Source organism: Antedon mediterranea, chromosome 3, assembly GCF_964355755.1.
Source record: "Antedon mediterranea chromosome 3, ecAntMedi1.1, whole genome shotgun sequence".
Lineage (NCBI taxonomy): Eukaryota > Metazoa > Echinodermata > Crinoidea > Comatulida > Antedonidae > Antedon > Antedon mediterranea.
The window spans coordinates 20,075,826-20,102,567 of NC_092672.1; the positions used below are offsets into that span (position 1 = coordinate 20,075,826).

The 26,742-nt window shown below is 31.9% G+C and overlaps 2 protein-coding genes and 1 long non-coding RNA gene across 3 annotated transcripts in view; all 3 read left to right on the forward strand.

Annotated features, from left to right (window-relative positions):
- The window catches only part of LOC140044127 (uncharacterized), a 45,977-nt gene extending 31,828 nt beyond the window's left edge, over positions 1 to 14,149 (forward strand). The window contains exons 5-14 of the mRNA XM_072088607.1: positions 7,006 to 7,116; positions 8,330 to 8,414; positions 9,279 to 9,441; positions 9,828 to 9,928; positions 10,284 to 10,352; positions 10,464 to 10,594; positions 12,136 to 12,225; positions 12,330 to 12,518; positions 13,509 to 13,751; positions 13,943 to 14,149. Coding sequence (XP_071944708.1) covers positions 7,006 to 7,116; positions 8,330 to 8,414; positions 9,279 to 9,441; positions 9,828 to 9,928; positions 10,284 to 10,352; positions 10,464 to 10,594; positions 12,136 to 12,225; positions 12,330 to 12,518; positions 13,509 to 13,751; positions 13,943 to 14,149 — 1,389 coding nt within the window. The remainder of the gene's footprint in view (positions 1 to 7,005; positions 7,117 to 8,329; positions 8,415 to 9,278; positions 9,442 to 9,827; positions 9,929 to 10,283; positions 10,353 to 10,463; positions 10,595 to 12,135; positions 12,226 to 12,329; positions 12,519 to 13,508; positions 13,752 to 13,942) is intronic.
- Positions 14,150 to 14,876: 727 nt separating this feature from the next.
- LOC140043960 (uncharacterized) lies at positions 14,877 to 15,847 on the forward strand. The gene is made up of 3 exons (XR_011844451.1): positions 14,877 to 14,958; positions 15,194 to 15,274; positions 15,782 to 15,847. It is a non-coding gene; the product is annotated as an uncharacterized lncRNA (long non-coding RNA).
- Positions 15,848 to 15,958: 111 nt separating this feature from the next.
- On the forward strand, positions 15,959 to 24,953 carry LOC140044129 (uncharacterized). Its single transcript, XM_072088608.1, has 5 exons — positions 15,959 to 15,992; positions 18,237 to 18,281; positions 18,430 to 18,480; positions 21,387 to 21,530; positions 23,796 to 24,953. Exons 1-5 carry the CDS (start codon positions 15,959 to 15,961, stop codon positions 24,326 to 24,328), a joined length of 807 nt encoding a protein of 268 aa, XP_071944709.1. The 3' UTR covers positions 24,329 to 24,953.
- Positions 24,954 to 26,742: the final 1,789 nt, after the last annotated feature.

Genomic DNA, 26,742 nt, shown 5'->3' on the forward strand with positions numbered 1-26,742 from the left:
TTTCATATTGTACTCTAATTGTTATCATTATCCCTTTTATCATATATTATATAATTGCCTGGCTTATCTTAACTTCTATAATTTAAAATTTTTTTTATTTCTCTATTTTATGTACTTTCACTATTATATATTCATATTTTAGTCTACTCTGTAGCAATGTTAGTATACTTAGGCACACGGGAGTCACGACTTAAAGTTCAGTGAACTTACTGTGACTTCCATCCACCCACATTTAATATATGTTATGTAAATGTAAATGATATATATATATATATATATAAGTGAGTGGAAAAAATAAATAAACGAAACGAAACGAAACGAAACGAAATTGGAAGATTATGGGTTGTATAATTTATGCTGAGATTTGACCTTATCGGATATTTTGACATCATGAAGTACTGGTAGTGGGTAGCCGTCCACACCCACCCGTGCTTCATATAAGTTATTTAATATGGGCGTTTAATTTTATAACCTATGCTTCATTATTATACTCTGTAGCCATCTGTATTTCAATACTGATCTACACATGCGCACAGCTCGAATCTGAATTAAATGAAAGAAAGAATATTTTCCATAATTTGTTATCCAATGAACCATATAATTTTTTAACTTTGCTTTGTTTCATAAGTAAATTTTATTTTTTGAACAGATGTCGGGATTATTCTCAATTTGCAATTCAATCTAGAAATTGCATTAGGCGCAGGAGCCCCGGATAGCGTTACGAAGTCGTTAACTCTGTCAGCCCATGGTCAACCCAACTAATGTGTTTTTCCCAAGGACAACTTATCAATAACTAAACTTTGTCACCACCCATAAGTGTGCTGTTCATTTCCTATTGACCAATGAACACCAATGTAACTGGACCTGAGTTTCTTGCTATTCGACCTTGGGTGCAAATTATACAATTAATTGATGTTAAGGCCACTGACTACTCTTTTCTGTATAGAAACACTGAATTGACTGAATAATAAGAAAAGCCTACAATAATTTCTACTACTACTTGATGGTGTTATACAAGAACTATATTAAAAGAATTGAATGTATGGAGAATGAAAAGTTAAACGTTATAACTTATATGTAAAACATCACTTAGATGATATCTATCAGATATATCATTTTCTAAAAATTGTTTCATTAGTTAGATTAGAATAGATCACGGAAAACCAATACCAATACTGATCTGGACTCGGAAATTCAAAATGTAGCAGGCAACGTTTCACCAATGAAAACTTTCAAGACAAACAAAGTATCATAATTATCATGATATCCATTTTTATTTAATAACGATAAATGGATATAAATATTTCGTCTTTTTTGTTATTTTGTGATGGAAAATATATTGAGTGAACATTGGCACTGAGCTTAAATGTTCCCCGTCCCCTTAATGTCCGCTTTATAGGAGTGTCCCCTCAGTAAAGATTTGCTGTTTTGCCCCTTAATAATAAATTATGATGTCCATCTTATCCTCTCAATTTTAATGTGCTACACCCGATAATAGAATACACATCTAGCTCGTGTGTACTTTAAAGAACCTAGTACATCTTTCGAGACGAGTGGGGGGTTACCCCGGTGTATTATCACAGCCACTGATCACCAACTGGGCCCTCTGGGAGACCAGTCTTTGACTGAAGAGGTTACCCAGTATAAATATATATTTCAATTCAATTCAATAGAATAACTGTACAGTAGGCTCCCATTTGATGCAATGTGTTACCCAATGTGCTCAATTTGATTGTGCTACCCAAATCCATGCTATCCATTTGAAATAATTTGCTATCCATTTGAAAGAATGTGCTACCCGATAATCCGTATAGAATAATGTACAGTACAATTACATATATCCATTTGATTGTGCTACCTAATGTGCTATCCATTTGAAATAATGTGCTATCCATTTAAAGAATGTGCTATCCATTTGAAAGAATGTGCTACCCGATAATCCGTATAGAATAATGTACAGTACAGTACTATATCCATTTGATTGTGCTACCCAATGTGCTATCCATTTGAAAGAATGTGCTATCCATTTGAAAGAATGTGCTACCCGATAATCCGTATAGAATAATGTACAGTACAATTACATATATCCATTTGATTGTGCTACCTAATGTGCTATCCATTTGAAATAATGTGCTATCCATTTGAAAGAATGTGCTACCCGATAATCCGTATAGAATAATGTACAGTACAGTACTATATCCATTTGATTGTGCTACCCAATGTGCTATCCATTTGAAAGAACGTGCTATCCATTTGAAAGAATGTGCTACCCGATAATCCGTATAGAATAATGTACAGTACTATATCCATTTGATTGTGCTACCTAATGTGCTATCCATTTGAAAGAATGTGCTACCCGATAATCCTTATAGAATAATGTACAGTACTATATCCATTTGACTGTGCTACCTAATGTGCTATCCATTTGAAAGAATGTGCTACCCGATAATCTGTAGGCTATAGAATAATGTACAGTACAATTATATCCATTTGATTGTGCTACCTAATGTGCTATCCATTTGAAATAATTTGCTATCCATTTGAAAGAATGTGCTACCCGATAATCCGTATAGAATAATGTACAGTACTATATCCATTTGACTGTGCTACCTAATGTGCTATCCATTTGAAATATTGTGCTACCCGATATAATCCTTATAGAATAATGTACAGTACTATATCTATTTGATTGTGCTACCCAATGTGCTATCCATTTGAAATAATGTGCTATCCATTTGAAATAATGTGCTATCCATTTGAAATAATGTGCTATCCATTTGAAATAGGCCTAATGTGCTATCCATTTGAAAGAATGTGCTACCCGATAATCATAGAATAATGTACAGTACTATATCCATTTGATTGTGCTACCTAATGTGCTATCCATTTGAAATAATGTGCTATCCATTTGAAATAATTTGCTATCCATTTGAAAGAATGTGCTACCCGATAATCCGTATAGAATAATGTACAGTACTATATCCATTTGACTGTGCTACCTAATGTGCTATCCATTTGAAATATTGTGCTACCCGATAATCCTTGTAGAATAATGTACAGTACTCTGGGGCGGATCCAGAGGGGGGGTCCACGGGGTCCGGACCCCCCCTAAATTTTAAGGGTGCCCTTTTTTTAGAGGTTCAATATTGTATTCGTGTGACATATTTGTGTGTATATTAGTATGCACAGAGTAGGCTACACTAACCCCAAAAATAAAAACAGAAATTTATCACAATGAGCGCGATGTTAAAGTTACGGCGGCCGATCAAAGAGCATCGTGAGAGGAGGTGACGCGTGATGATCTCTACTTAAACTTCTAAAAATAGATCGTTTCACATACTACAGAGGGCGCATGTAAACTTTTTACGTTTCAACTCCGCGTACGTTACCATGTGCGCTATGTCATTGACGCGATTATTTGTCCATTGGTAAACACATTTTTATGTATTATTATTCTGAAAATAATTGAACTGTAAACATAATTCTTTTGAGTATTTGTTTATTTACATATCATTCCATCAGATCAACTATTTTTTATTTCCATTACATCCAACCAAACATGTAAAAAATGTAGTTAAAATATCGTACTATCTAGCGCGTACGACCATACGCGGTAGATTGTTTACTCAAAAATCATCGAACGGTCCTTACACTATTCAGGGAGTTGTAAAATCAACTCCCTGCACTATTCAACCTTGTTTTTGTTGTTGAGCCTCTCATGACCTGGGATTTGTTTGTCAAGATAATATAGTTCTACAAGCCATGTGCTTTTTTCTCTGAGAAATATTTATTATAAGTGCCAAAAAAATCGATATGAAGCCTTTATTATTCAAATCTTTTAAAGAAAAATCACACATACCATAAAGAAGGTTCATTTATTTCATTTTTTAAACAATATTTGTGAAAATTACGTGAGGCTCAACTACAAAACCACCATTTTGTGATATAATGTCATCGTAAGCCAATCAAAGCTGAGCTTTCCCGCGAACGCTTCCCGCGTTCGGCAGAACTCACGGTTGAATGATTTTGGATTCTGGCTATTTGATTGGTGGACGCGAATCACCCACAGCGGAATGTTTTCTCTCTCGCGTGTGCCAAGAAGTCACGTGATCTCTCTGTACTGAACGGTACGACACAAATTTAGAGCAATGAATTTGTACGAATTCCGTAAAATAAACAACTCTATATATTTTATAAACATTTAATAACATATTTTATTGATATTTCCAATGTTGATATATAAAAGAAATTACTATAAAACGTAATTATATGTAATTATTTTAGCGAAAAATGGCGCAATTTATTTACAACGTTCGTGGCTAAAAACGATCATTTTCGGCAATGTTTTAGACCCTATATTTCGAAAACTACAACAAGTCAGATTTTCGTAATTCTTTCTTTATTGGAATATTGAAACAAAATACCAACAGATAATGTTTAAATTGGTTGAAAAATAACAACTTTTAATTTTGCATCGTTATCCCTGCTAATAAAGTGTCATTTCCGGCGAACTAGAAAGGTGCCATTTATCATGGATTTTGCGTGCGAGAGTGCCATTTCCGGCCATCTAAGTGTGTTCTGTAACAAAATTCGCTTCGCCACAACCCCCACCATGGGGGGGCTGTGGCTCAAATACTCAATATCTGATGTGCCCTTTTTATCGACGGACCCCCCCTCTCAAAAATGTCTGGATCCGCCCCAGGTACTATATCTATTTGATTGTGCTACCCAATGTGCTATCCATTTGAAATAATGTGCTATCCATTTGAAATAATGTGCTATCCATTTGAAATAATGTGCTATCCATTTGAAAGAATGTGCTATCCATTTGAAAGAATGTGCTATCCATTTGAAAGAATGTGCTATCCGATAATCCGTATAGAATGCACAGTACAGTTATATCATAGTTATATCCATTTGATTGAGCTATCTATTGTGCTATCCGTTTGAACTAATGTGCTGTCTGTTTGAAATAATTCAGGTTTTTTTTTTTTAATATGTTTTGCTATCCATTTTAAACGTGCTAAACAAGTTACATATTTGTTGATATAAATTTGCGGTACACCACGTAGGCCTATATTAGTTCTGAAAAGAACTGTTGAGTTGCTTGACGTTTTTCGATTTAGGCCTACTCCAAAGTCAAAATCTCCAAAGCTATTCCATCATGCCGTATTCGGGGAATCGCCCACAAGTGTTTTCTCAGAGAAGGGTATGTTCTGTATGGGGTTTTGTATGCTATTTTTTAATAATGTACAAAAAATGAAATGAAAAATCATATTAATTATCGGTATGTACGGAGGAAGCTCGAACAAGACGAAGCGCGAAACAAATAAAAGCGCAGCGCGAAACATCTGAAATGATATAGGCTACAATTTCTCAAAACATGAAAACACAGAATATATTATATTAATATAACTTTTTAATATTTCCAAAGGCTCGGACAAGGAAGAAGGGCCTTAAAAAACTGAATTGCTATATGTTAGACCACATTTCCATAACTTTTCAAAACTCATCGAACCCTCTGCTAGTAGGCCTAATTAATATAGGAGCTTATCGCCAAATCATTAGAGAAAAAAAAAACATGGCATGAAGATGTAATTAATCAAACAACGGCCAAAGAATACCAACAATTTTAATTTAGGTTTCGATTCGTAATTACTAATGTGGTGGACTAAGCCTAGTTTGAAACTATAGTGACCATTTATTTTAGAAAGAAAGATAGACAAATTTGTTTCCATCTCCATGTTATTGTAATGTTAATACCAAGGCACTTTTCAATTAAAAATTCTGGCCTAGTATTCTTGCAAGGTCGTCACAGCTCCAGTTACAAAGGTCGTCACAGCTCCAGTTACAAACGGTGATACAAAGTGTCAATCATTTGACCAGTGAACAGCTCAGCCCACTGGTAGGATAGTCCTTGAAACCGTCCGTAAAACACATTAATCACTCACATCAGTCATGCCGCTAATGGTTGAAAACCTCACTTTTTGGGGTTTTCAAACGTAACGCTATCCGGGGCTCCTGCGCCTAATGGACATTGAAATCTAAATCATTCAGTGAAATAACTTACAAAAGCAGACCTCCCAACTATGCTGATAATGGCGAAAGCAATTTTGAATATACAGAAAAATATTCTGATATTTCTAATCTCTATTAAGACTCTAGATAAGAATAAAAAGAAAATATGCTAAATATCCGCACAACGTTTGTAATAAATTCATGTATTGTTTAATAATTGAAATATTGTATTTTCCACCATTTGGCATATTTACTATGATAAATACCAAAACCTTTACATTTCTAGTAGCGCCCTTTATGGTCTAATGTATTTTTCAAAATATTATAGCGCCCTGTATAGTTTGGACATGATTTCATAAAACCTCCCAATGTATCATTTGATTTGTTGAGAGGTGACAAACTTATAACAGCCGATTATATAAACTGAATAACAATGTATTTTACTTTACTGTAGTGTATTGTCAGTTATAGGCCTTTTGCTTATTTCATAAAGACAATACACATTAAACAATGATTCGATAAAGATTGAAATGTTGAATCATGAATTCCCTAATATTATTGTTGTTGTTGTTGGCGTCTTTGCCGCACCCAAAATTTCCAGAAAAAAGGGTGACTATTTTTGGACCAAAATCACTCAAGCGTGACTTGTGTTTTTCACATGGTAATACATGAAATTTGATCACTAAAATGCTTTAAATGTTGCCATTAGTGTATGAAAACATAGGGTTTGCCACAAAAATTGTAATGAATGGACTATTAGTTTAGGATATGTGAAAACATGGGTTTTATATTTTATTTGCATTCAAGTGATTGTGTTGGAAAGAGATTAACATCGTTACCATTTTAAGATAGTTAAAACAAATTATGTTATAACATGTGAATTATGGAATTATTTTTAAGGATAAGATAAATACAGCGTCACACTTGACATCCTTCTTTCACAAAAAAAAATAATTTTTAACTTCATGATTGGTTTTTTTTCCACAGGATGGAAATCCTCCACTATATGAATACCTGATTCAAAGTCTCAACCCTGCTTCAGAAATTGTAAAATTTCTCATTAAAAAGGATAGTGCATTATTGACATTGCTAAATAAGGTAATATGCAGAAAATTGAAGTTGCTTTTCATAAATAGATGTAAAATGCATAACAATAATCTCATGGGGACGGTCATTAACAGAGCTTGACTCTGTTTTGAGACGTACACAGACAAAAGTCGGCTTCTTTCGCAGATTAGTGGGCATGTTTGAGAAGTTTCTGCATTAGAAAGTCTAGGTCTTTAGGTAGCCAATTAAAGAGGATGAACTAAAAACACCGAATCAAAACCTTAAAGGTGCTTACAAGAATGCTTGTTTATACTAATATAGCTAACAACTGTTAATGTAGTAAAACCTCCAGCTAATGTAGAAACACTAACAGCTTATGTAGTAAATAAAAAGTCAACACCAGCTAATGTAGAACGGTCAACAACTAATGTAGTAACAAAAATTGCCTCACACTATCGCCAGCTAATATAGAAAATATATATTTTTACAAACCTGTTTAAATCTGTGCAAATGCATTTTTTTATTTAGCTATCAGTCTATCCACTTTTGTAAACGACCAATTTTCTAAAACGACCATACATTGTAAGCAAACATTTCTCTTAAGAGAGCGCTTTTCATAATTGACTACCTCTTGTAAGGGATCACCTCCTCTCATAAAGGACTACTTCTTATAATCGAACACCTCTTGTAAACGACCACCTCTCTTAAAGAACACACCTCTCTTAAGTGACCACCTCTTTCAAGGGACCACAACCTCTCTCTTAAGGGACAACTTCAACCACCACAAAAGGTAGGTTCATGGTGATCCAAATATACAATTGTAGGGGTTTTCTGTCAAAACAATTGATTAACAGTGCACTTTTATTTATTTATCAAATCCAAACATTTAAAAGCTCACTCATATTATGGGATAAAGAGGCCTACTTCCCATTATGGGGATAGTGTAGTATGTGGTGAAAATTAAACACAGGAAAGCTCACTCATATTATGGGATAAAGAGGCCTACTTCCCATTATGGGGATAGTGTAGTATGTGGTGAAAATTAAACACAGGAGAGAATGCTATTCTTGCTTCTACATAATAAATAGATCAAAGTTGGTTTATCTGCCAGCAGTTTTTCTCATTGTTAGTATATTATTACTATTTACGTTTGGATTTATAGATCTTGCCTACTACAGAACAGAGGTAGTGTTTTGGATCTGGGTGTCTATCAATTAATATGTCTTTGTAAATAGCTTGTTTAAGTAAATATTTTTGTTTTTAGGAAGGAAAGACGCCCGAATCTGTTGTAGAAACAAATGTGTACATAACGAAAAAAGAAAAAACTGTGATTTTAAACTATTTTGACAGTAAGTAAAGTTTATAAATATAAATTATGCATTAATCTAAGATAGGTAAACACAGTGCAAAAGCTTTAGTGTGGTACAGGTGGTCATTTGAAATTATCAATGCTACTACTATAAATTTTACAAAATTGTACTACAGAAACAAACTGTAAGGTGAATATTTTTATATAAGCTGGTAGACCTTATTTTTCTGGTTCATTACAAATGAATGAAACTACATTCTCTGGATCAGCCCAATCAATAGCATAATTGATATTTATGTACATGGTTGCCACTATTTTATTATATTAATTGAGAGTTGGTTTAATATATTTGTATTAAAGATGTGTCCCCCTGAAAAAATAATTCTTAACAAAATGTTTGTTGAATATGCCATTTTAATGTAACATAATAGTTATCCACTTTGACCAAAAATTGGATCGGAAAAAAAAACTTTAATTTAAAGCAAAAAATGTTCAAATTGGCTGCCAGCCAATGGGTTTTTGGTTGAATTTAACCATTTATTTTGTCAATTTATAAGTGAAAACATTATTTTTTTTCATTTTTTTTTCTACGGAAGTGATTATCTTTATTAAAACTACAAAATAACATATTCAAAGTCTGATTTAATTAATCTTCATTTTTCATGTTTTTGGGGGACAATACATCTTTAATATTATTGTATTGCTGGTACTCGAACATAATTTAATATTCTTATTTCCCATGGTTCAAGTTTACCGGAGGTATTATTAAAGTTGATGAGAACTATTGTACTGTATATGGGATGACATTTATTTTACTGTTTAATAACAAAATACTGATAATATCAAGCATTTTTAAGGCTTATAGAGGCAGAATGAGATAACAATTAATTTGTTGTCATAATAGAATTAGTTCCTGCAGAGATACGTGCCAGGGGTAAACAAGCTATTAAAATATATAAAGAAGAACTTAAAACTGGTAGCATGTCTGTTGTGAATTCAAGATGTATGTTTCTAGGAAAAGAAGGTGCTGGGAAGACTAGCTGTGTAAAGGCTATGGTTGGAGAAAGGTAAAAAGTAAAATTGGTATAATGTTTATCGAGTATATATTACTGTACGGTATCTTAAGCTGTATTGACCATCAATAGTTGTGTGCAAACATTATCTTGTGAACTGCTAAAGGAAAGGTTTTATTTAATTTGAATTATTATACACTAAGGGTGACATTGCAGTATGTTGAATATTGTGATTCTTATAAAATATTAAAAACATTAATTTTATACACTTTAATTTACTTTTAAACTTACTAATGTTCTATTCATTAAAAATGTATCAGTTGTTTTATGATTGGAATATTTAAATGCAAACCCTTTCATGATTTAATCATTTTATACATACTATGTATGTTTCTAAAATGTACAATAAATTTTAACTTTACTATACAATGTTATAATAGATTCAATTCTGCAGAACAATCCACAGATGGAATCGTTACAACCACAGTGTTTCAAGCAAAGAAGGATTGTAGTCAATGGAAAAAGATAAAAGATGTAAATGGTGAGAAAAGCAACTGAAAATGTTAAATTTTACATATTCATTATTTTGCTATAAATTTAACATTAATTTATTTTTGATAAAATAATACTAATATTTAAATAAAAACATTCTTAAATGTATAATATAATGCCATTTACACATTGGTTATACAACAAATAACAATTCAAAATTCATTTGGCTATGCAACCATTACGTCTTGGTCTTACATTTTCAATGAGGTGATTGAAATCACCTCAGATACCAAGAATTGGAAAATTACTGTCAATGTTCAAAATATTGCTTATCATTGTATTCCTCTCATCCCATACAACAGATTGGTTTCCTAATCTAATTGTCCATTTCTTGCTTTGTATAGATATTGAGCTATCAGAGCAAATTCGTTCACATGCTTTAGGAGAAAAGGTTGATAAAAGGTTACAAGAAGGTAGGTACAGACTAATAAAGCTTTTATAACATTTAAATCTGCATAAAAGATGTATAATGATATCGATCAGTAACACTGTTATATTGGTTTTGTTTCTGTAATTTTTTGTAGAAGGCAATGTTGGAACCTGGGCTAAATTTAAGAATGCTATGTATAAGATGGTAAGAAGAAAAGAAAATGTGAGTGACATAACTAGTATATGGGACTATGCTGGTCAACTAGACTACTATATAACGCACAGGGTATGTTTTCATTATTCTATTATGAATATCACTTGTATTCTAAGAGTCATATTTAAAACAAATATTATTTTTATTGGGTTCAGAAATAAATCAATTAGAAGCTCTTAAATACTAATAGAGCTTTACTTTCTTTTTACATGATGTGTACTTACTATATTACTGACTGTATTTTGCCAAGAACATTTTTAACAGGGTTATTTATCAATGTGCAACATTTTTTTAGACTAGATGCTATGTTTTTGTTGGTTTTTCTAGTTTTCATATGAAACATCACCAGGGGCTGATCCAGGGGAGAGGACCACAGGGCATTTGTACCTGTCAATATTATCAACAGTAAAATGATAGGGTGGAGGGGCGGAGTGGAGTAGATGTGGGAATGAGAAGGTTTAATATATTATTTAAGCATCGTCAGTAAGCATTAAACAACCTCAAAACCTCAGAAAACCATACCTCCACCAATTATACCAGGCCTTTCTTTCTTTCTCTTTTGTTCTTTATATTTCATGCAATAATGCGATGTTGAATAAAGATCAATAGGTGATCTACAATAAACAATGCTAAAATAAATACTTTACACATACTATTCACAATCTAATTACAACAAATACTATTCCTGATCTAAAAAGAAAGAAGGTCATATTAAGACTCATAATAAAAGCAAATCACTATCCAAATGGAAAAGTAAACAGAGAGGTACCACTTTTGAAATAATATCAACAATTGTATGACTTTGATGGTAAGAAATTACCACGTGTATCAAGGCGAGCTAAACAATGGTTGTGGAAATGCCATTTGACGTAGTACACGCACCTCTCTTGTAAGAAATTACCACGTGTATCAATGCGAGCTGAACGATGGTGGAAAAACAATTTAATTTGACATACATACATCCCTCTTACAAGAAACCATGTGTTCCTGCCTGCATTGATGGTATCTGTTCCAATTTATTGTTATGTATCACTCTGGCCTAGACAATGACGACAATACAACAGACTCATGTATATACCAACAATGAAATTGCGCTATATTTAGACATTGACAGGATTTGCTCACTGTCTGGGTGACAGCATGTAGCTTGTTTTTAAACGTCTAAACAAGTAGGTTAGACCTAGCCAATGGTTTTGAAATGATCATGACAACATAACAAAACATACATAGTAATACACATTATGTCAAGTTAGTTCCCACAACATAGGAACCACAGTCCTGGTAAGGGTCTGGTATCACAGTGTAAAAATGGTGAAAGTTGATTTTACAGTCTGCATTAATCTGCATGTTTGACTTGATGAGGCATGAACAAAGTGCTCGTAACAAAAGCAGAGCAAAATAGATAAATAAATGACTATTTATTTGCGCACTAGATTGTTTCATAAAAGTGATAAAAAGAAGAGCTATTTTATCACCTTGATGAAACAGTACAGTATGTAGTGTGCAAATAGAATGTTGAAGTTTAAACTTGAGTCATTAAACTTTATCTATATAAAATATTGTAATATTATATTATAATTAACCATGAAAACATAATCCTTGTTAATTTCCAGTTTTTCCTGACAAATACAGTATCATACTGTGTTGCTTTCAATGTCATGGACAACTTGGATGAGCCAGCTAAACCACGGGATTCAAAAATAGTAAGTTAAACTTTAGTACTTTAGACAATCTTGTGAACTACAAATGCTATAATGTAATTTAATTTCAATATTAGTTTAAAAATATATTGTCATTGTCATTTTAGGGTCAGCTAGGAATGACTAATTTGGACATGAATTTCTTCTGGATAAGGTCCATTTATGAACATACTGTACAACATGGTTCAGGAAACACTATTTCAATTGATGGCAAGAACATAGAGTCACCTCCCATCTGTTTGGTTGCAACTCATGTGGACAAATTGTCAGGGACAGCATCAGAAAAAGAGGAGGAGGTAAATAGTATATAAATATTAGATATTTATATCTTGTCTTTTTCTTAACTATGTCAACATAAGTGCTCCTAGCAACTGAACACAACTGAATGTAACTATAAACCTCAACTGACTGCAACTGACAGGTGCACAACAATGTAGACATAAGCTTAGTTTCATGTATAGTTGCCCATGTTCTATTTTTACTGTAACTGAGTGAAACTGAAAAGTTTTAAACGTGTCACACGGGTGATATGGGTAACGGCGACCAGTCGCGATTGGTTTGTATATACTGGTTCCTATACAACTATTAATTGCGTTGTGCGTGTAGTAAGGTAAATTAATAGGCTCTTTAGAATTAATATTTTGCCTACAAAAAGGTTGACTGTATTTAACAACCCATCAGTACAATTAGAACAAAAAAGCAGTTTGAGGTCTAATGTACATGTTTATACAATCAAATAATATAACATGAAAATGGAACATTTAAGCTATACACATTACATGCATTACAAAAGAATTCATTAAAGAAAGCACATTAAAGTAGAAACATTGTTTGAGATTTTGTCATTTTGAATTACAGTATGAATCAAATAAAACAGCCTGTAACAGTTATGGAAGATTGTGTACATTAGGTTGTGACATATTGTCTTGTAAACCACTGATCATGATGATCACTGAGATCACGCAGATTGATCTCGCTGATCATGTGAGTATTCTCAGTGGATATATCATTGTCTACACTTAGCTTGAAAATATGCCTGGAGGCGCAAACAAAATCCAAGATGGCGACAAAAATCCAAAATGACTGCCCGTTTGATCTAAATTGTATTTATAATGCCTATTAAATGTCCTTTTTAAACATGTTTGTTTTTTTTAATTTACCACACACATTGAATACAAAGTAAAAATATTAAATGAAATATACTATACAGTATATCAGCGTGATCAGTAATTATTGTGATAAGTTATCAGCGATAGTAGCAATATGAATGTATTTATTAATTGAAGGTTATGAAGATGTACAAGAAAATGTTCGATAAAATGGAAGGAATGCCATATGCTCACCATGTAGATCGTGAAATGTACATGGTTGATAACACCATGAAATCACCTGAAGGTATTACAAAACTTAAGCGAAACGTTGGTAGATACATGATGGAAATGGTGAGAGAAGTTCCAGTAAAGTGGGTTAATTTACAGGAAAGTTTGCAAAGAATTGGTGAAACAAAATTGTGTATTACGTTTGAGGAGGTAAAGTTTTGATTGTGGATTCCAATGTAATTATATAATATGATTATTTATTGTTACTTTGTTTTTATTCCTATAGAGACTACTAATATTTATAGTCCTGGCCTATCATTGCATTTTCCATTAGCTTTTCTCCAGGCTCTACAAGTAATGTACTAAGTTAAGTTATTTGTTTGAATTAAATTCTGTATTAGGTTTTCAGGATTGGCACTGAATGTGAAATTTCCGAAGAGAGGCTCGACACTGCCATAAAGTATATGAATGACATTGGGATCATTTTACATTCAAGTTCTAACAAAAAACTGAAAAACACTGTGATAACAGATCTTCAAATGATGATTCAAATGGTTACAAAAGTGATCACAGTAGTTAAACCGTCTATTAAAGTGGTAGGTAGATAATGTATTTTATTATGATATTAGATTGTCAAAAATGTGGATGTATAGGCGATGTTAATAATCTGTTCTTAGTAACTTGATGTGAAACAGTATAATTGTATTGATCATGTGACTGTACTGTATAAAGTAAGAATAAACTGTTTTTTTTTTAATATAAAAGCAAATGAGGGTGTTGTGGAAAAGCCTTGATGAGGAAGGAATACTGGAGGAAAGACTGCTACGGTATTTATGGGAACAGGAATTAGAGGAAGATCCACATCGCTTTGAAATCTTTACTGAAGTGATGAAGACATTTGGTTTGCTCTTTGAGAAATTGAAGGTAAGTTATTTCAATTCAATTTCCTTATTGCTGCAAATGCCATCAAGGGCTAATATCCACTTAAACATACTACATCATACAAACATATACATATTTACATTTAAAATTGTTTTAAACATCTTATTTTAGATTGGCTGTCACTTAAATTAGCTTAAATGTTATACTTGTAATATTTTAATTTACAACACTTTGCTTACATCTGCAGGTAACTGAAGGTAACCGGGTATTCTTTGTTCCATCTCGAATGAAAACCGAGAAAGAGAGTCTTGAAGTTGAAACGGACAAAAAAAATATGGTTTCAATCTATCTTACACCTGTAGACTTTCTTCCTAATGCTGTCTACAATACATTGATTGTTGCATTTCTGGACTTGATGGAGGAAAAAAATAAAGATGGCGACCAACGTGTGTCTCAAAACCGCAGTGAATTTGACTTTAAGGATCATGGGGTCAATCTAGGCACAGTGAAAATTGAAAACAAGCATGCATTAAAGGTTTGGAAATTATTCATTTTATTTATTTAATGTTTCAATTAAATATATTTAAAGACAAAATTGTAGATATCAAACAATGTTTTAAATGATTTCAATCAATCTTACTACTATTACACTATTACATTTTCAATTTTATAAATAAATTGAAGGCTACATATTATGATGAATACAATGGTAATGTTTTGCATTTATTATTTAGCTCATTTTAAATTAACAAAGACAATTTCCTCATCAGCTTGAAATAACTCATCTGACTGAAGTTGATGGTAATGCTAGAGGCCAAATGAAAGAACCGCAGCCAAGTTTCTGCATAGAGGTAAAGATTAGCATGATATGCCTATGTGTTATTAATAACATATTCAACACCAGCACTTGAATGTAATGATTGCCAATAAACAATGGAAATGATCATATAAACGTTTAAGTCGCCATGTACGAAACTCAAATTGCTGACTCTAATAAAAATTACAAAAGACATACTTATAATATTTTATTCTACGATATGTATATAATGTCTTGTTTATTCACCCAAAAACTATGTAAATTCATGGCACGCTGGACCACCTAGTCCTAGGCGTATGTATCCCAGGAAAACTTGATGCCCCAAATTGGAATTTGGCAAACTGGCTAAATACTATATATAAACAGCTTGCACCTTCTATGTAATCTTTGTTATCATGTAACACTCAGAGTCATTGAGTCACTTTGCATAATCTATTCTGCTCTGCTTAATTGCGTCAAGCACTTTTGCCTATATGGGTTGGTTCAAACTTTCAACCTATTATATTTAAAACTTATGTTCTACATTTTACTTGGTTTGTAGGTGTTAAGTTATCTAATGCATCAACTAGAAACTGTACTTGTCACTAGAGAAGGAGTTGGCTACAATCTATGTGTGTTGTGTACTGCTTGTAATCCAGCAGAGAAGCCTCATTTACATGATTTCAAAAAGTGCTTGAAACTAGATACTAATAGTGTTAAATGTGGCAATGAACGCATGATGACCAATCATTTAAAGTGGCTATTTTTGGAAGGTTAGTTGAAATTTTTGATTATAATCACAATTTTCTTCAATTGCAGTATTTTTTATTTGATACAACATTTAACAATACAATGTACAAAGATATATGTCCTTTAGTCCAGAGACATCTACGAAGGCCGTTTTAATTATAGATTGGTTTTATTGTTAAAGTAATACATGGTTAAATACTTTTTTTTACAATATAATGAAAATCAGTTGACTAATTGATTGGTATTCTATGAGTTTCCTCTGCAGAAAAAAGGGAAACAAGCTCATCAGTCACAGGTTTGTTGATGATAATACCAGATAATAAAAATGTCTTTTATGTAATTACTAGTCCTTGCTAATGGTAGAAAAATGATAACATGACACTATCAGTATACACATAAGATTAAAAAAAATGATAACATGAAACTATCAGTATCCACATAAGATAAAACAAATGATAACATGAAACTATCAGTATCCACCTAAGATGAAATAAAATGATAACATGAAACTATCAGTATCCACCTAAGATGAAATAAAATGATAACATGAAACTATCAGTATCCACCTAAGATGAAATAAAATGATAACATGAAACTATCAGTATCCACCTAAGATGAAATAAAATGATAACATGAAACTATCAGTATCCACATAAGATAAAAAAAATGATAACATGAAACTATCAGTATCCACATAAGATAAAACAAATGATAACATGAAACTATCAGTATCCACCTAAGATGAAATAAAATGATAACATGAAACTATCAGTATCCACCTAAGATGAAATAAAATGATAACATGAAACTATCAGTATCCACATAAGATAAAACAAATGATAACATGAAACTATCAGTATCCACATAAGATAAAAAAAATGATAACATGAAACTATCAGTATCCACATAAGATAAAAAAAAATGATAACATGAAACTATCAGTATCCACCTAAGATTTAAAAAAATGATAACATGAAACTATCAGTATCCACATAAGATAAAAAAAAATGATAACATGAAACTATCAGTATCCACATAAGATAAAAAAAATGATAACATGAAACTATCAGTATCCACATAAGATGAAATAAAATGATAACATGAAACTATCAGTATCCACATAAGATAAAACAAATCATCAAGGAAAGAATATAATATTTTGTTGTTTTGTTATACAATACATTTTCATTGTAGATTTTGTCAGATTGTTTTTTGTATTAATATAAGGATGAGATATAACACAGGATGACAGTTTTAACACTTACCCCAAATTAAACGAGCATTATAAATAATGTATTTCTAAAAATCATCATGTCTCAAGTTCAACAAATTCTAAATGGAATTTAAACAAAAATCATGAAAGATGTGTTGGCTAGGTGTGGTAGTTCGAGATCAGTCGGACACAATCATATGAAGGCAGCATTGATTTCCATCAGTATTTCATTTATTCATATTCACATTCATATTCACTGGCATTTATCACATAAACTACAATCAGATTCATATTCACTGGCATTTATCACATAAACTACAATCAGCCATCTCTTGAAAAAAAAACCCTATAAATACAACAGACAAACATACATAATAATAATCCACATATGAACAATTGATAACCATTGTTATACTCATTACGTTATCTTTAGTACAATACATACACATCACATCAGTATTACATTATTATCTATTATATATAACAAGTGATAACCACATCTATACCTGGATTAAACGATGTTAATTTTTACAACGTACCTGGAAACGAATAACTGATAATTTAATTAGAATAGCAACTGCCTCTACTCAGCCACAATGGATATGCCCAATCTGTACTCATGTGCGGGGAAATGGAAATATCTGTTTTTAAACAAAACTGTGTGAGCTATTATTTTAGGGCTAAATTTTTATGTTATCTGAGATTAACAAAAACATACAAGTATTAACTAACACTGACACACAAGCTAATTTTCCCACAAAAAATATAAACGTCGTAGTGGTGTATCGTTACATGTACTTTACTATTTCAGTCGACTATGACAGTGACAGTTTTAACAAAGTATTAAATCACAAATGTTCTACTCTATTTAATGAGACAAATCTCATGACACAAAATACATGAATAAGGTCCAATGTGAATGGCATAATAAAACAGTGTATCCTAGTGTTAAAAGAATGGTTTATTTAATAAAAACTAACTTTAAAATCTGTATTGCATAAATTGTACGTGATACTGTTTTTGTTATTATAACTAATATGTTTATTTTGCATAGATACACAGACTGCTACTCCTCTGTCTACAAGCTCATTAGAGACAGGTTAGTGGTTATCATTAGATCATTATGTATCATATGGACAGTTTGTCTGAAAATACATGAATATAATAGCATAACATCTATGAGCAGAATAGTTGATTTAATACTGGTATTCTTGATTATGACTAATGTATATGTTTATTTTGCATAGATGCACCTATTGCTGCTCCTTTGGCTACAAGCTCATTAGGGACAGGTATAGGTGAGTAACATTAGATCATTAGGGACATGTATAGGTGAGTAACATTAGATCATTAGGGACAGGTATAGGTGAGTAACATTATATCATTAGGGACAGGTATAGGTGAGTAACATTAGATCATTATGGACAGGTATAGGTGAGTAACATTAGATCATTAGGGACAGGTATAGGTGAGTAACATTAGATCATTAGGGACAGGTATAGGTGAGTAACATTAGATCATTAGGGACAGGTATAGGTGAGTAACATTAGATAATTAGGGACAGGTATAGGTGAGTAACAGTAGATCATTAGGGACAGGTATAGGTGAGTAACATTAGATCATTAAGGACAGGTATAGGTGAGTAACATTAGATCATTATGGACAGGTATAGGTGAGTAACATTAGATCATTAGGGACAGGTATAGGTGAGTAACATTAGATCATTAGGGACAGGTATAGGTGAGTAACAATAGATCATTAGGGACAGGTATAGGTGAGTAACATTAGATCATTAAGGACAGGTATAGGTGAGTAACAGTAGATCATTAGGGACAGGTATAGGTGAGTAACATTAGATCATTAAGGACAGGTATAGGTGAGTAACATTAGATCATTAAGGACAGGTATAGGTGAGTAACATTAGATCATTAGGGACAGGTATAGGTGAGTAACATTAGATCATTAGGGACAGGTATAGGTGAGTAACATTAGATCATTAGGGACAGGTATAGGTGAGTAACATTAGATCATTAGGGACAGGTATAGGTGAGTAACATTAGATCATTAGCGACAGGTATAGGTGAGTAACATTAGATCATTAGGGACAGGTATAGGTGAGTAACATTAGATCATTAGGGACAAGTATAGGTGAGTAACATTAGATAATTAGGGACAGGTATAGGTGAGTAACATTAGATCATTAGGGACAAGTATAGGTGAGTAACATTAGATCATTAGGGACAGGTATAGGTGAGTAACATTAGATCATTAGGGACAAGTATAGGTGAGTAACATTAGATCATTAGGGACAAGTATAGGTGAGTAACATTAGATCATTAAGGACAGGTATAGGTGAGTAACATTAGATCATTAGCGACAGGTATAGGTGAGTAACATTAGATCATTAGGGCATTGTTACAACCACTTATGTAGTACCAGCTATAATAAAAACTACTGCTAAGATAGAAACAATAAAGATATCATATCATTTATTTTATTTGAACAAACATGTAAACATAACAAATGTAAATCAATGTTTGATGACAGAGGAACATGAGTTTGTTTATTATTTTGTACCACATGTTAGAAATGTCCAGAAATATCTGCGATAATCCTTTAAATTTGATAAACAGTTGCTGGTGTGATGTTTTAACAGCCTTCACACGTACGGCTTAAGAATGGCGTGGCTTACGCAAGCGGTAAGGTAATCCACGGATTAAAATGCTCAGGTGTTCACACGTACGGCGTTCGGTATATTAATGAATGGAATTAAACAAAGAAGTCCAACTATCATTACGTTTTAAAGGTTAAACCCTTGTTTCCTTTTTAGATTTTACACTGTCTTGATGGTAATCTTTTAATTTTTTTTTTCTTAACCAGCTTGAAATATAGTCAGCACTTGATTGCTAAATCAATTCATTCCCGACAAAAAACACTCTGCTTTTGGCCATAATTTACTTTTATTTCACCCTAAACCATTCATGCGCGGTTAATCGAAGAGCAGATAGTAGCTAAATAGGTGGTTTTTATATCCGCAATAACATTTACAGTAAAAAACAAGAATTAATTGGTAAATATCATGAAATAAGGTTAAAATCATTCAAGCGTCGCTGGAGTTTGCTCCGTGGCGTTAGTTAATTTGGGGTGTGTAGCTGTCGTTAATAACGCCACGGACGTGGCTTAGTGAGTTGCGTTAATAACGCCACTGCCTAGTTCACACGCAAGGCGTAGGCTACGCAAGGCGTACGCCACTGCTTACGCCATACGTGTGAACAGGCTTTTAGTTCAGTAATTGATGTTGTCAACAATTACCACAAAAATGATATCAATAAACTAAGTCAAGAAAACCTCCTATATTATTTACTCAACAGTCATGAACTTTGTACATATTTAAGTACTTTTTTTACAACCTAATGAGAATCACTTAACTAAGTAATTGGCATTTGGTAATTTGCTATTGACAATCAAAACAAATTTATGCTAAACCATTTGCCTCAAACAGAGGTGTTTTAGAATCTGCCATATACATCTATGTAAAAAACCTTTGTAAAAACGTATTAAGGATTGCTATCTGTTTATTCTGATTTTTGTGAGACCTGAATAACCCTAAAATATATATTGAATAAATGTGTGCTATTCTTGATAATGACTATTAATGAAAATCAGTTGACCATTTAGTCAAATTGTTAATTATTACTTGATACAAATTTAGGCTGAACCATTCCCAGAATAGAGGCGTTCTAAAATCAGATTTTTTGGTTTTCTGTGAAAGCATGCATTTGTGATATTTATGACTAATACATGTATGATATATATCTTTCAAGTCAGTTGATTGCTAATTATAAATTACATTATACATTACATACAATTTAGAAATGGCAATAGCTAATTCAGAAAACACCAGCTAATGTAGAAACATTAACAGTAAAAAATATGTTATATGGTACTTGATATGTAAAGTTTGGAAAATGTTAGTATTTTAAAACAATTTTTGATAAGGAACATGTCAAAGATGGTGGTTTCTGACAAATCTCATGATTTCAAAATACATGAATAAGGTCTAATTTGAATTGCATGAAACAGTGTATCCTAGTGTTGTTAACAGAATAGTTTATTTAATAAAAACTAACTTTTAAATGTGTATTGAATAAATTGTGATACTGTTTTTGTTATTATGACTAATGAATATGTTTATTTTGTATAGATACACTAACTACTACTCCTCTGGCTACAAGCTCATTACGGACAGGTAAGTTGATTATCATTAGATCATTAGAGATCCTAATATGTTTATTTTGTATAGATACACTAACTACTACTCCTCTGGCTACAAGCTCATTACGGACAGGTAAGTTGATTATCATTAGATCATTAGAGATCCTTAGATAGGGTAGTGTTACAACCACTAATGTAGAAATAGCAATAGCTAAATTTAGAAATAACAAATTGCTCATATGTAATTGTACCAGCTAAGGTGAGAAAATGCTTCACAACTATGCTGAAACTACTGTTTGGAACTACATCAAGAAACGTGAAGGATAGATACATTATGTGAAGTTAAATGTAATATAAAGTTGGTAATACATAAGGATAACAACTAAGGAGATTCTGTATTAATCACTTTCAACTACCATGTCTGTGTTTTGGGGATATTAATTATTCCCTATGCAGCAATATATATTGTGACCTGATTTATGGAAAGTTATGGTGTTTTAGGAATTTATATTCATACATACAGACATATTCAAACAATGATTTTCAACAACTATGATAATTATGATAATTATTCTCAATTTATATCATAATTTTGGAAACTTGTCTTCAACTATTTAGAGTTGTCAGAGGATAATTTTAAACAGTTGATTGCAGACTTTGCAAAATGGTTTGATGATCGTGGTCTCCTTAAAAGGCTACAAGTTCTATGCATAGAAATAGTAGATGACATCAAAGAGTTGAAAATGACATAGACCATTTTAAATATCTATGTTTTTGTAGCCTCTTTATCTACCCACTAGAATAGACTCATTAATGTACAATATATAACATGTGATGGATCATGTAGATATGGAAGGCAACAAACAACTGACATAGACCATTTTAAATCTCTATGTTTTTGTAGCCTCTTTATCTACCCACTAGACTAGACTCATTAATGTACAATAGATAGCATCTGATACATCATATAGATATGAAAGGCAACAAACAACTGACATACACCATTTTAAATCTCTATGTTTTTGTAACCTCTTTATCTACCCACTAGACTAGACTCATTAATGTACAATAGATAGCATCTGATACATCATATAGATATGGAAGGCAACAAACAACTGACATACACCATTTTAAATCTCTATGTTTTTGTAACCTCTTTATCTACCCACTAGACTAGACTCATTAATGTACAATATATAGCATCTGATGAATCATGTAGATATGGAAGGCAACAAACAACTGACATACACCATTTTAGATCTCTATGTTTTTGTAACCTCTTTATCTCCCCACTACACTAGACTCATTAATGTACAATAGATAGAATCAGATGAATTAATTGTGTGTTGCTTGTATAATAGGTCAGAGTATAGCATCAAATTAAACTCTGGGCAAACAAACAAAAGCCAGCCAGGTACAGGCATGAATTTTAAACATAATATCTGGTTAATTGTACATAAATCAAATATTTGTAGCAGAAATCAAGACGAAAAAACATTAATTTTCCCTTAATATGGTCTAATACAAAATTTGGCAAAATTCTGCCATCAAAACCAGGAAGACTTTTTTTCAGTAGTTTGGTAGTTTAACCTAATGTAATAACATGTCTGGTGACTCCCTAGAAGGTGAAAAAAAGATGGTGGATATACCGTGGATAATTTTTGCTATAGCATGAAAATAAGAAAATCTAAAGTTGAATAAAAATACCAGAAATGTAAAATTCAACTTACATTACCTATATTTAGTGATCTGATAACATTTTTTACTACACCGTTTATTTTTCATAGCTTTTTAAAATGCCTCTCTATTTACAAAATTTGAATTTAGAGATTTTACTGTGTAATTTGAACTATGATCCCACTGATAAGAAAGTGCTTATTTTCAACAAACTTGTGTAACACAAATAAAATCCCAAAAATTATGAAACAAAGGGGAAACTATAGATCGATAATTATTGGAGTGTATGATCAATAGAAATTGTTTGCCCGCACCTGGCCTTAAAGATAATAACGTGAGAATGTAATTATCCACATTGATAGTTTTTTTAATGGTTATCTAGTTAGTAAATCACTGATTTATTAGTAAAGTGTTGTCTATGGTGTGATGATTGTCTACCATGTGTCTTCTATGCATCATTTATGATGTGGATTTTAAACCTTAATTTCTTTTGGCAAATTACAATAGTATGGTCACAAAGAATATAAGTTGAATGGAAAGAATGTTTTAATGATTTAAAAGATTTCCTGTTTTGTTGACCTTCAAACTTTTTATTTTTTTAAAATATATTCATTATTCAAAATGTTGGTACTGAAATTTTTTCAAATCAGCTATCTCGGCCTTTTATTGTGTCTACAAAAAAAACGACCCAGTGACATATATTACACTGTTGGTTTTTTAGGTGAACTATCTGACGATAACTATCGGGAACTGCTCAGCAAAGTGTCATCGTGGTTCAAGGAATCAGAGAAAGTCAACCTATTGAAAGTTATACTTTGCAAGTGTGAACAATTTTCTGTTGTCGAAATAGAAAGAAGCAATGATCCATTTGAGCTGTTTAAGTTACTTGAAGGTCCTGGAATCATTAGCCAATCAAATATCGATGTTCTCATTGAAATCATTGCAATAGGAGGAATAGAGGGTGTGTATGAAAGCATCAAGCACTTGATACCAACCTTTGCTGGATTTGAGAAATTAATCATCTCTGAACGCTGGAATGATGTACGAAAGGTGATCAGATTTGGTCTTAAGATAAGTAACGCAGATAAAGTAAAAATTGGACAGTTGCGTGGCCTGAAGGTTAAGGAATGGGATGATGTTTGGATTTTAATATTTAAGTTAGTAATGAAAGATACATTCACTAAAAAGAGCACAGAATTCGTTCGACTACTTAAGGACAATGACATGGATAGCCTTGCTACATTATTGGAATAGATAAAATACAAGATAACAATACATAACATGTGACAACATAACACTGAATTAACATTCTACTACTTAAGGACAATGACATGGATAGCCTTGCTACATTATTGGAATAGATAGAATACAAGATAACAATACATAACATGTGACAACATAACACTGAATTAACATTCTACTACTTAAAGACAATGACATGGATAGCCTTGCTACATTATTGGAATAGATAGAATACAAGATAACAATACATAACATGTGACAACATAACACTGAATTAACATTCTACTACTTAAGGACAATGACATGGATAGCCTTGCTACATTATTGGAATAGATAGAATACAAGATAACAATACATAACATGTGACAACATAACACTGAATTAACATTCTACTACTTAAAGACAATGACATGGATAGCCTTGCTACATTATTGGAATAGATAGAATACAAGATAACAATACATAACATGTGACAACATAACACTGAATTAACATTCTACTACTTAAGGACAATGACATGGATAGCCTTGCTACATTATTGGAATAGAATGGAATTTAAATGTGACAATATAACTATTAGAATCAGAATTACTAAAAAGTGACTACAATTTAATAACAGTTGTTTGGATTTTTTTTTTTAAATAAACTAATTACAACCAATCAAAATCTGAATTTGATTGTAAAGAACCTGTAAAGTTTTATTAAATACAGTCAGTTCATCCAAAACCATACCTTTTTAATGTCCCAAATTGTTCAGAATACCAGATATATTAGCTCAGCCCAAGGCTGTCCTGTTTTGGAAAGTTGACTGTATTATTAAATTATTTATTGGTTATTGTAATAATGTTTCAAGACAAATATTTAATCTTGCAAAAATTCATACAGTAGTGATTCAGATTTAATAGCTCTTGATGGACAATACAGCTTCTCTGTCCTTAAGAAGTATACAGACAGCTGAAGTTTAAAGATGAAATGTAGCTTACTGTCACAAGTCTAACCTTTTTTTGCAAACCATATCTCTCTGTATTTGTAGCCTCTTTATCTATCTACTAGACTAGACTCATTAATGTACAATATATAGCATCTGATGGACCATGTAGATATGGAAGACAACAAACAACTGACATACACCATTTTAAATCTCTATGTTTTTGTAGCCTCTTTATCTACCCACTAGACTAGACTCATTAATGTACAATATATAACATGTGATGGATCATGTAGATATGGAAGTCAACAAACAACTGACATACATCATTTTAAATATCTATGTTTTTGTAGCCTCTTTATCTACCCACTAGAATAGACTCATTAATGTACAATATATAACATGTGATGGATCATGTAGATATGGAAGGCAACAAACAACTGACATACACCATTTTAAATCTCTATGTTTTTGTAACCTCTTTATCTACCCACTAGACTAGACTCATTAATGTACAATAAATAGCATGTGATAGGAATAATTATTTCAATGTTGTTTATTTCAGGTGCTTTTTTTTTTTTCCAATTTATATTTGTGTATGTTTTTTTTACAATCAATCATTGTGAGTTTATTTTAAATACTTAAATATTATTGTAAGTGTTAAAGCTTTGTACATTATATTATATACATTATGAAATAAAATGTGAATAAGATGATTTATTGTTAAAGCTTTGTACATTATATTATATACGTTATGAAATAAAATGTGAATAAGATGATTTATTTTTGTATATAGACAATTGTAAAAATGAACACATTTAATATTGTGTGTTTATATGATGTGGGATTTTTAGGTGGATGTGTGTTAACAGATAACAATAGTGATAGTAGCAATAATAATGCACAGTTACAATACTGATAACAATGTAGTCACTCATATAAACAAATAAAATATATAAATATTATTATATAATTTACTTATATAATGAGGACATGTTCACCTAAAGAGTGTGAGTGCTGGCTGTGTACAGGCTGATAGTCATTAAATTGTTTACACAACTTTTACCTGCTGCCACAATATTAGGTTAATTACATTTGGTATTTTAAGATGGAAATTATCGGCAATTTTGAAGCAATTTTTATATGAAGTTTAAAAATCCAATAAATTGAAAGAAGAATACCAATCTAATATAATAGTTTTTGTATGTTTATTTTTCTGTAGGTAGGTTATGCAAACATTATGAATTATTCATAATGTGTAGTGCATCAGCTATGTTTGTTATAATGGATTGCTATGTTTAAAAAAAATCATCAGAAAATCACTATATTAATTTATTTTGTGCATTATGAGAAATGCAGTTTATGGCTCAGCAAATGATGCAAACTAAGGGATTTAATGTATTACCAGTCTGTGGTACAAGGGTTGTTGTTATTGTAATTATTAGGCCCATTATTGACAGTCCATTGGGGGAAACAACAAAAGCTGAGCCGAAAATGG